Below are 12,641 nucleotides of genomic sequence, written 5' to 3' on the forward strand. Positions count from 1 at the left end.
TACTGTGTAGAGGCAACTTGGTGCATGCTAAATAGGGGAACATAAGTAAACATGTAGAGTATTACAGGATATGAATATAAAGGGCCCCATACACTAGGATGATAATGCCCGATTTCATCCGATTTCGGACATTTGGCCCGATGTATCTGATGAAATTGGGCATTTTGGAGGCGTTTCCGATCCGATCCGCGTTCCCGTGAGCATCGGATCGGATCCTCCAGATTGAATGTGCTGCACATTTAATCTGGTCCAACCCCGCAGGCGTGGCTGGGATCGCCCAATATGCATCATATGCAAAAGGACAGCATACGATGTATCTTGGGCGATCCTGCACCCCCGGGAGGCAGCTGGGGGTGATCGCCCGCGACAAGTCCGTCTGACATGTCGCGGTAGTGTATCGCTGCCTCCGCCCCCGTTGCCTGCACCGCCCACCGCCGCTATGGCAACCTACCCGAAATATTGCCGAGTCGGACAGCCAGCCAAAAGGGGTAGGAGAGTCTCCAATGCCGGATCCCACCCGGGAAGGTCCCGTTTCCACTTCCTGGGTGGGATCCGGCATTGGAAATGTGAAAGGGGTATAAGTGAAAACATAAGCCATCGGCATGCCATTGTATGATGGATATATGATTAATATGATTTATAGAGCAAACACTGACATGCTGGACCTGAATGCACCTTGGAAGGCTCAGCACTGCATAAAGCATCTAGATTCAGTCACACTGGATAGCAGCCAATCACTACAGCATACATTTACAACCTTATGCAAAAAGGAAAAAAAAAGTGAAAATGATTAATGCACTGGGCCTATCGGGAGGGAAACAAAGACAGCAGCAAGATGTGGGTCTTTAAAGCTCCATTACTATAAACCCCCCCCCCCCATTATTAGACAATAAATGTATAACATAGCTATACTTTTCTCTTATATGGTACAGATTAAAGATACACTTTTGTAAAGGAATTTGGTCAGGATCACGACGGGTCGGATCCCGACTGTCGATATAGAGATGCCGGTATCCTGACAATGATCAGAATGTCAGCACCGGCATCCCGAATGAGATTACAATACCGGTGCCGGCATCCCGACTGCTAAGATCCTGATTGTGTGACTGCTGGACCGCTGGAAAGGTAAGCTGGAGGGGGGGAAGGGAGGGCGGGAGGTTAGGTTTAGTTTGCAGGAGAAGGGTTAGGGTTAGGCAGCGGGAAGGGGGGGGGCGGTTTAGGCTACGCTGATTTAAAGTGTATAGTGACTTTTAGAGTAGGGAGTGGCATGTCCTAGACTGTAAGTGAAATAAAAAACAGCCACTAATTAACCTGCGTGCAAACGGAAAAACAAAAACAAAGCAAAATGTATTTTTATTGCAACATGGTTTGTTCAGGTGCAAAGTCTCTCCTTTCTGTTGTTTTGCTCCAAACATCTGAATCAGCACATAAATATTGCAAAATACCCCTTAGGAGTCAAATATAGTCTTATTTTTAGTTGTATATTTTTTTTCTACTGAACTGTCTGGTAAAGTATAGCCCTTACCTGCACTGAAACTGGGTAATCAACCTCAATGAGTGCGCTGTGTACAACCAATCCAGTAGCTTGTCAATTCCAATTAAGTTGGCAAGATGGCACAGTGGATGTGGCTGGCTATAGACATGCTACTTATATTCTACTAGAAGTGTATATAGAAAATGTTAACATAAAGGATAAGAAAAGGATAAGAGTTACATTTGTAAAATTAATGTGTAACAGTGTATGCAGAGTGAGCACTACACCTGTTTGCAAAGTTTATCTTGCCTGAAATTGATCTGTGGGAGGTATGATAGGGAAGATAAGCGGTATTTTAATGTACATTGCATATCGTAAAGCATAGCCAGATTAATGGGGGGATGCAGGGCATGCTGTACCCCGGGCCCTCCTTTGTCAGAGCACACTTACATCACTAGCTTTCCTTCTTAAGCAGCAGCAGAACCAGCAGCCAGAATGCGAACAGGACAGTATGCAGCACGGGCAGAGACACAGGATTATCATGTTTCATGAGCTATCGACAGAGCTTTCTGACCAGAGGAGAGATAGGAGGGTGGAGAGAGCTGTAAGTGACACAGGGAACCCAGCTTCTCCTCCTCCCCGCTGGGTGTCTGAGTCCTGGGTAAACTGTTATGCAACTAAACCATTTGGGTCTAAAGATAGAGACACACAGAGTCCTCCTGAGTCCTGTCCCAGTGTGTAAGTAGTACAGAGTCTGCTGCTATTCTTGCATGTGACAAGATAAATTATTTTATTTTCCTATGTGTATTTTAAGGTTGTGTTTGTTCCACTACAAGAACAGTTTATAAAATAGTTGTCTTTCAATTAGGTGGCGCGATAAACAGTACCCAGGCATTATTACACTATTAGTTAAAACTAATATACACCATTGGTTTAAATTTAATATACACAATCTATACCTCCCACCATGACCCATTCCAGGAGGGACAAAATACTCTCTACCTGGACTTCCTTCTTAATTTATGATTGCAATCACCTGTTTTGAAGTACCTTTCTTATCAATTAAGTAATTCCACACAGGTGACGCCTATCATATATTAAGTGGGAAGTCAAGGTAGCGAGCATTTTGTCCCTCCTGGAATGGCACATTTTGGGAGGTATGCACAATTTAATATACATCCCCCACCTTCCATCGGGCCCCCTCTGTCTTAAGTGCCCCAGGCTTAATCCGGCCCTGTAGTAAAGGCATGGTCGCACAACTGGGAGCACAGAATGGCAACCAGACACAACACATCTGATGACATGGTAGATGGGCAAACATTTTTTGACCAAATGTACTAAGAACCTAATTTATACACAATGTTAACTGTAGAGATTATCATACTTGTTTTCCACATATACATCTACGAAAGCCAAATTAACTGTGGGTGGTCAAAATCACTGATGATATGATGAAGGTAACAAATTGTTTGTAACCGACGCATCTATAATGAGTGCAGCGTGTGACACAGACCACTGAGTCAAATGGGGTCCTCGACCTCTGACTATACTTACCTTTCGGTCAGTGCGGCAGAAATCACTGTGAAAATGACAGAGATACCATTTCTTCAAAGACATTAACATGTGCAGTAGACTGGCACAGTGTTCAGAGCATGGGTTGGTGCAAGGGGAGGGGGTACATGGAAACTGCACACAGGCTCCTTTTCTGATAAAATGCCATGACACTGATAGGTGCTTTCTTTGCTGCTTGGGTATATTTTTTGGTTTTGTGGGCATGCCATAGATTTTTTTTTCCCATACATAAGATGTGTCATTGGATGTACCTTTGTGCCATGAATGTACACCAGTTTACCAAGTCATCAGCTCCAGAATCATGTAATGTTACTATTTGCTTACTGGATTTAGGAACATGTGCTCTCCATCAGAGTCAGAGGCGGATTGGCCATAGGGCTTAAAGGGAAGATTCCCGGTGGGCCGACACCCGTGGGGCCTGTTTTGTTTGAGGACATGTGGTCCTTTTTATAGACATAATGAATAAGATGCAAAATAATTTGCATATATGAAAATGACTTTGCCACTTAGCCTGTGATTGCAGATGATCTAGTGTATGCTCTGTCTGCCTGCTTGGCTGAAATATAAGATTGAGTGAATAGTGATAGGGATACGGTTGGTGTAATAAGCAAGAAAATATATCTTTCTAAAGAATGATATAGTTTCCTAAATTCTGAAGGTGTATCATATAATGTGCTCATAATATTTAATTTTCATTTTAACTTCCCCCTTGATGCTGGACATGCCCACTGTCTGGAAAGTCTTGGGGGAGGGTGCTACTGCCATGGCCCATGGCTAGACCTTACATCTCTGGTGCCGCCCATGTGGGGCCACTAGTACAAATTTTTCCAGGGCCGCTTTTTGTTCCCAATCCGCCCCAGATCAGAGTAGACATGCCAGCTTGCTTGGTGATTATTTACTATGAATTACTGTATCTAATAATAATGGACACGTTCACAAGCGCACTCTGCATGTATTTTACATAAATCCCGGTAAATGCCAAGCTATTCACAGGATATGGAGGACATTAGTAACTCTCAATATATATATATATATATATATATATATATATATATATATATCATACTTAAATCAGTTGGGTTCAAACTGTGTGCTGTGGCACCCTGGGGTGGCTCGGGGCACTTGCAGGGGTGCCTTGGATTGCTGGTCCAGGATCAATTCAATTGATGTATGGTCAATGTAATAGGCAAACCCAGTACTTGTGGCTGCCAATCATTACATATGTGGACAAACAGGATTTTATCTTGTCCTTCATAACAAATGAACCTAAGGCAGACATATAAAACACAATTTACTTAATAGAATATTTTTTTCTAAATTTCTCAATAAGAAATATTTGGTCTGGGGGTGCCATGACAACAATTCTGATACTTTAGGGCGCCGTGATTCACAAAAGTTTGGGAACTACTGGCTTAAATACTAAGGACATTTACCAATATAGAGCCACTATTTTTTTATACAATATTATTTTCCATACATTAAGAAGTGTATTTGGGAGGCCTAATATAATCACCTAATATTACAAAAAATCTACAGTATGCAGTCTGTAATCTCTGTCCCTGCAAATATATTCTGCCTAACAGGTGTCACATAAAACAGTTACAATTGGAAGCTGGAGTCTTTGTTGTATTATAGCAGAATAAGGAAAGATACAGAACACTGTATGTATCTCCTGGCTATCCCTACATCTCTTTTATGTAATACAATATGGGAATGCCAGTATTTGTAACAATAAACCACAACCTGCGTTTGATGTACACAATGAGATTCTGATATCAAAAGAAAGTGGATGAAAGCCAAGAAGGTTTTATTTATCAAATTTTGCTGCCAGCAAAACTATCTGTGCAAAAAAGTAAGAAACATAAACACATTTTTTTTTTGTTAAAGAAAGAAGAAAAACACCATCTTGTTTCATTTTCATTTCATCCCATAGTTTCTCTACTCTCTTCCACTATACTATACAGTCATTATATATCTTAAATTCCACATAATGGGTAATGTGTATAGTTCCTCTCGTTTACACAAACATAATTTTTTTCATGCTGCAGGACAAAATGTATTTCTTTTAAATGAAGGTATCAAATACGTGCAATTCCAAACAGGACGCACACCTACAACACCACTTCCTACACACCACTCTGATATACAATCCAAAGGTTTCACAACACAATTCTAAATAATCGTTTCCAAAGAAGATAATTAAGGAAACAGTGTTTGGCAAGCAGAAATTACTCATTAGTAGGTTTACACAGAAGTTTTTATCTAAGCAATAAATAACTTTTTCTTCTTATCAGTCTCATAGATTTTGCCATATCATAGGACAATATAATAAAAATCGATAATAATAGTTTAGAACACAAAAGCTTTATCAAATTGTATACATTGCAGCATTTGTTAAGACAGCTTTAGGGTTAATGTCAATAGCCTGCATGTACTTAATGCTGGAAGTGCACAAGAGTTCACTTACCCTTTCTCCGCTTCTCCTTCTCAGTGATCCATATGGTATTTTAAACAAAAATCTGCGGGCCCTGCCCGGAGTCACGGCTGTCTGTAGCACCATCTCTGTCAGGGAGCCCAAGTCTGGTTGTGCAGAGGGGCTTTGCACAAAGACTGGAGCAACCTTTCCTTTAGAACAACTAGCAGACTCCTCCAGATTTCTCATATATCAAATGAGTGAGCTGGTTTTAGTTTAAAGACCTTTTCTGAATCAAGATGTGGCTTGTCTGGAGGGTGGGAGGGGGGATACAAACACAGAGCCTAAAAGCATGTTTTAAGAAGCAAATCTCTGACTTCCTCTAGTTCCCCTGCATACTTTGCACTGCAGACTGCTTAGGACGGAGTAATGCTTCCAGGGAGTGTGATCCAAAAATGTCAAAGTCACTTCTTGTAGCTACAGATGGTAACCAGGTCACTTGTCTAATCAGAGCTCTAACAGACTTATTAAACATCTGTCATGTGATCATGCTCCCCCCCTACCCCCACCATTGGTTTGCTGTATACAGTTAATCACGTGACCACCTGAAAGGAATATCTTGCGTATTACCATCTGGTGCTGCGATTAATGTAAATCCAGCATCCAGCTTTTCCTTGGTTTGGGACACGGAACAAGAATAGCCTTTTCTATATATAGGAACATTATGTCTCAGTGAGAGAATGCCAAATTATTAGGAATACACCTTTTATCACAATGTTTCTTTTATAGGTCTTTGAAATATGAAACAAATGTTGGTATGATCTGCATTATGTAACACAAAGTGAGTATTAAAATAGATGGGAGGACGTCAGCCAGTAAGTGAAAATATTCTGTACAGGGTGCATTAGGGCAGCCAGTAATGCCAATGGGTGGTAGCATATAGGGGACGGATGACGACAGGGAGGACATGTAGTGCACAATAGTATAAGTTGTCATAACAGTAGTCAATAGATGATAAAAAGAAGGGAACAAGAATATTCAATAATTGCTAAAACAGACAGGGTTTTATGCAGTCAGTAGGTGATGACATAGACATGGTTGATCATATGCAGTAGCCACTAGAAGATATATGGGGTTTGGAGCAGTCAGTAGTTGATAACATGCTAGTAGTCCTGTAAGTGCACTGATATGTAAAGTGGAAGAAGAACACACAGGAATATAATGACGATTCTTACCAAGCAGAAACAATGCATTTAAACCGCTGCTAAAATCTCAATTTCTAACCAGGGGAGGAGTAAAGAATACTCTATACAGGATAATGGGATTCATGCTAATATTCATGAGCATATGAGCACCTGCCTTGGTTGTACTGTGGGACAACCAACAAATACCGTATTGTTGGATATATGTGTCACCCATGTTGGATTTGGGAGGATTTTCTCACTGCTGCTATTTAGTCCTCATCTAGATGGGGCACAAGGCCATGCGAAACAGTAGTTAGGGCCCTCTATCCATTAATGTGCTAATAATTGAATGGTATGCCTGCCTACTGAACTGGATGTCCTCTAAAGAGGCGTAGAACAGAACTGGCATCCTGTAGGTAGCGAGAACTAGGTTCAACATTTTCAAATGATTTAACCAAGATTGGATACTGTGCTTAAATGGGATATTCAGTTTTAGACTGCTCCCCAAGTAGTACTTTGGTTCCCACACAGAGATATTTGAGCCTAGCACTCACAGTCAAGTCTGACTAGGCTGTAGATATGTGATGAATGTGCCATCTCACTGGACAAAAGCATTGCCAAACCTATACTGTCTTTATGAAAAACCTTCTGTCATTCTTACAAGGTGAATTTGCAATGAAGTGCGTATTAAAGTTAGCATTACGGAAAGAGAAAATGGCCAATCCATTCAATGGTTCACTGGAGAAAGGGCAGTGATTATTATTACCACTAATAATAATCTTAATGTATGTAGTACAAACCAATTAGGCAGCGCTGTACAGAGAATTTGAAATCATTTGCCTAAGTTCCTACCCCAGTGGGTCTTATAGAGCAATTAGTCTAATACACATATACAAACTTTAGTAGGAGCTAACCGTTAATAAAAAGGACACCTTATGGTTGGTCTAGGAACATACACATGGTACTGTTTAGGTGTAGATAATAGTTCATAGATGGGATATAAAGTACTGTAATTATATGACACTGAGGGACATTTAAAGAATTAAGGTTCAAAAAGGGTTGAGATTACCTAAAGGATAAAAAAATGGGCAGACTAGATGGGCCAAGTGGTTCTTATCTGCTGTCAAATTCTATGTTTCTATGTTTCATTTATAATCAGACAGTTTAGCAGTAATGAGCACAGGGACAAATGTTTGCTCAGGATTATAAGTGTATTATACCATATATAGGGCCAGATGTACTAAGCCTGAAAAGTGATAAATATCACAGTGATAAAGTACCAGCCAATCGGCTCCTAACTGTCATTTTTCAAACACAGCCTGTAACATGGCAGTTAGGAGCCGATTGGCTGGTGCTTTATCACAGTGATATTTATCACTTTTCAAGCTTAGTACATCTCCCCCATAACATTTTACACACAACTGTGTACCTCAGCTCAATGGTACAAAAACACACATTACCTAATGTATAAAATAAATGTACCTTGACTAGTGTACAACGAATGCGAAATACAATATATTATCCCCACCACAGATGTGGTGTTCTCCACTAATTGCAGTCTGCATGTACACAATATAAATCAAGAGCACAGTTAGGTGCAAGTAATGTCTCCTTTCTTCTTCCATTAATAACTTAAAGAGGACCAAAAGAGCTGCATTAGGAGGAAACAGGAAAAGGCCACTGTAATGAGAGTGGGAGTCTAAATGGGAAAGTAGGCAGAGCTATGTCCTGACTGATTTACCACTGCAGCCTATTCCCTGATGAAGCACTGCATAAGTGTGAGACTAGATGGAAACTTCAGTGCATATTAGGACATAAAATCAGATTGCTCGCCAAAATAAAACACAGGTGCATCATGACTAAATGTGACAGGTTCATTTTTATTGGACCATCCAGATGTTAATAGTTACAATGTGTTTTGTTATTTCGTAACATAATTAGAATACCATATGAAATTGGTTCTACAATACTGTAGAAATAAAGAATGACTTACGCCTTACAAGATGATTGCACACAAAACTACTCTATAGTTTGGGAAAAATTCCAAAAGTATAATGTACCCCTTTCACACCGCACATATAACCCGGTATCGACCCGGTATATTGCTGTGTCAACACGGGTCGTTGTGCAGTGTGAAAAGGCCAATGGCTAATTCCCGGGTCGCCTGACCCGTAATTCAACCCAGGAATAAAGCAATGTTATTCATGTGTTGAATATCGGGTCAGGGGCAGTGTGAACGGGTTGCCGGGTCGATGCGACACAGGACCCGTTCACTATATAGGGAGAGGCGGCGCAGAGATAAGCTCATCTCCCAGCGCCGCCCCTGCCCTGATGCAGGCTCCGCCCCCCACCACTATGGCAACCCGACCTGGCATATTGCCGGGTCAGGGAACCAGTTGTTAGGGTCAAATGCCGGGTCCCACCCAGTTAGGACCCATTTCCAATTACTGGGTGGAACCCGGCATTTGCAATGTGAAAGGGGTATAATAACGTTTTACTTGGTTTCAGTGGTTGCCAGGTTTTCTGTCTGAAAGTGGTATAGGAGAGAAGACCACAGTGCTTTATCAGTGGACCCTGCTAATGGCGGTAATGTCAGACATAAGCTAAGCAGAACTTTGCAGTTTAACTGTTTTTTTTCTTTTCTTTGTGAATTCTAACCAAACTGATTAAAATTTGGGTGGAATTCTTCTTTAATGCTAATTATTTCCCCCAATCGTTTTACTGAGAGCGCCAACTTTATTGGTTCTCATGTTCCCAGAAGCATGTCTCCTGAGAACCACAAGTTCAGTCCCAGATTTACATCTACTTTTTGTCAAAATTATCCAAATTTATCTTAAAGGCTGACAGACCCATGTATGCAATGTTGCAAGAAGCTAACAAAATACAGATTTACTTTTAACTGTGTAACATAATGCCATGCAAAAACTCCTGCAGCACCTAGCAAGGAAATGGTTAAGGATGCATTAGAAACTGTTTGACTAAAACAATCCTGCCTTGTTCCTAAGCTGTTCCATATGTGTGTAGTTCCCCAAAAAAGGCAGGAAAAGACGTAAGCCTCTTTTTTTTTTTTTTTTGAATAAAGCTTACAAAGCTCCTTTATGAAGATTTGGTTTCATGTTACATTTCTGGATCATAGAGATATCCGAAGAGATTTTTTTCAGATTGCCTCAAGTAACTGTTTTAAAATAAAAGTTTAGGTGTAATGATTTGTTGGAGACGGAGGGGAAAAAAGGTCACATGGCCACACACGGAGTAAGCAATAAGCTGTTTCATATGGTAACAAATGTATATTTTTTTCTACAATGTGCAAGTACTATTCAAATTTGTAAATGAACCCACAAAACTATTATAAGCAATTAGATAAGGAGTGAAGTGCTGAATCCCTATTCCCATACACACTTACCTCAGTCATAGCAAGTTGCTATCCTCTAGGTTCTTATCACTTGGATACCTATTTACCCATTTTTTTTCTTTGGCAAAAAGTCCTGTAACTGCTTATTGTGGCGCAAAAAAAAAGTTATAGTACCTAATTATCATATTTCATAGCCAAGACAGCTGTCCTGGCGAATAAGGGCCTAATTCAGACCTGATTGCAGCAGCAAAGTTGTTAACTAATGGGCAAAACCATGGGGGTCATTCCGACCTGATCATAGCTGTGCTAAATTTATCACAGCTACGATCGCTGACACGTCTGCATGTCTACATGTCTGGCTGGCTTCCCCCGCACAAGTACAAAAGCATCATACAGCGACGATGCTTTTTTACTTGAAGAGTAACTCCCGGCCAGCCAGAGCCGGCCCTAACCAATATGATTCCCTAGGCAAAATTTTGGCTGCTGCCCCCCAGCACTGCCGCTAGTTCTGCAGGAGATGCCTGGCATGAGTCAGCTGGCAGCTCTGCTAACGTCGGGTGCCTTTTGTTTATGAAAATGCATCATATTATTTGTATTACTATGTGGCTAGGATGCACAAGCAGCTTCTGCTGATTAAAATGATATGCAGCATGACTATATTCTGTGTGCGACTGTGGCTGTATCTGCATACGAAATGCTACATTACAGTGATTTCCAGGAATACACTGCAACGTAGCATTTCGTATGCAGATACAGCCGCAGTCACACACAGAATATAGGCATGCCGCATATCATTTTAATCAGCAGAAGCTGCTGGTGCCCCTTAGCATACCAAATGCCCTAGGCATTTGCCTAGTTTGCCTATGCCTAAGGCCGGCTCAGCGGCCAGCGCAGCTCCTGGCTGGGAGTTACTTGTCGCTGCCCTGGGTTGTAGCAACTACATGTGATGTCACGTAGCCGCTGCGGCCCGCCCCCGCACGGTCCGGCCACGCTTGCATTGGCCGGGCCACGCCTCGAAAATGGCGGCCAAATGCAGCAGTGCCACCCCCTCCGCCCAGCGACAGCCTCTGCCTGTCAATCAGGCAGAGGCGATCGATAGGCAACGACGGCCTTCAGCGGCCTGGCATGCGCCGGCGCACTGCTGCGCCGGCTTATGCGCAGTCCTAACCCGATTGCACCGCTGCGAACAACTGCAGCGTGCGATCAGGTCAGAATGACCCCCATGTGCACTGCAGGTGGGACAGATATAACATTTGCAGAGAGTTAGATTTGGGTGGGTTATTTTGTTTCTGTGCAGGATAAATACTGGCTGCTTTATTTATACACTGCAATTTAGATTTCAGTTTAAACACACCACACCCAAATATATCTGCTCCCTCTGCAGTGCTCATGGTTTTGCCCATTAGCTAACAAATTTGCTGCTGCGATCAGGTCTGAATTAGGCCCTAAGTCTTCTGGTGTCCACTGAGCAGTGAAGTAGTATTTCATATTTGTGAAATATTTCTCCAGGATAAACATGTGCATGTGCAGAGTTCAGGGATGTACAGTAAGTGCTGTGTCATCAGCTTTGTCTCTAGCTCCTTGGACCTCGGTGTTATGACTAGTGAAAGGTGAGTAACTTTAATACTGTTTTTTTACGGCAAGTATTGTTTATTTTAGACATGTGAGACATTATTTGTATCTAAATGACATGTACAATAGAAACATAGAATTTGACGGCAGATAAGAACCACTTGGCCCATCTAGTCTGCCCATTTTTTTAATTCTCTCTAGGTAATCTCAAACTCTTCTGAACCTTAAGGCCCATACACATTAGACGATGTCGCTCTGTGAGCGACATCGTCTAACGTCTCCCCCTCCCGGGCCGGCCGGTCGGCGGCCGCCTGTACGCACTGAGCGATATGACCGCTCATATCGCTCAGTGACGTCATGCCCACGCCAGCCCTGCATGAAGGTCGTGGACGACAGTCCACATCCTTCATGCATGCCCTACCGACAGCGACGATCGTTGCCGACCCGCGGGGCCGCGCATCGGTCGTCGCTTGCGGCATACACACTTAACGATATAATGAGCGACGTCGCTCAAGGAGGGGGAAAATGAGCGACGTCGCTCATTATATCGTTAAGTGTGTATGGACCTTTAGTTCTTTGTAAGGATATTCATATGTCTATCCCAAGCATGTTTAAATTGCTCTACTGACTTAACCTCTACCACCGCTGACGAGAGGCCATTCCACTTATCCACTACCCTTTATGTGATTTAAATTTTCCCTAAATTTCACTTGAACCTACCGCCCTGCATTTTCAATGCATGTCCTGGAGTTCTAATGCTTCTCTTCGTTTGAAGAATGTCTTCCTGCTGTACTTTGTTAAAACCCTATATAGTGGCATTATTACTTCTTTCTTTCTACTGCTGATTCCTCTCCCTATGCAACCAAGCATCTGACTTGCCTTTCTCATTGCTTTGTTGCATTGCTTTCCTGCCTTTAAGACACTTGAAATAATGACTCCTGAATCCCTTTCCTCCTCAGTAGTTTGCATTATAGTACCCTTGATACTATATTCAGCCTTTGGATTTTTAAGACCCAAGTGCATTTTTTAGCATCAAACGGTAGTTTGCAAGTTCTTGACCATTTCTCAAGTCTG

General features: G+C 42.0%; 1 protein-coding gene across 4 annotated transcripts in view; it reads right to left on the reverse strand.

The window, feature by feature from the left end:
* FRMD4A (FERM domain containing 4A) overlaps positions 1–12,641 on the reverse strand; it is a 751,780-nt gene that overhangs the window by 513,646 nt on the left and 225,493 nt on the right. The window contains exon 1 of one of the 4 annotated variants that reach the window (XM_063926903.1): positions 5,514–5,691. The exons of 2 other annotated variants lie outside the window; for them this stretch is intronic. In XM_063926903.1, coding sequence (XP_063782973.1) covers positions 5,514–5,606 — 93 coding nt within the window. In that variant the 5' untranslated portion in view covers positions 5,607–5,691. Of the gene's footprint in view, positions 1–5,513; positions 5,697–12,641 lie in introns of those variants that run through there. One more of the 4 variants, XM_063926904.1, reaches the window with a different exon arrangement.

This window comes from Pseudophryne corroboree, chromosome 6 (genome assembly GCF_028390025.1).
Source record: "Pseudophryne corroboree isolate aPseCor3 chromosome 6, aPseCor3.hap2, whole genome shotgun sequence".
NCBI lineage: Eukaryota > Metazoa > Chordata > Amphibia > Anura > Myobatrachidae > Pseudophryne > Pseudophryne corroboree.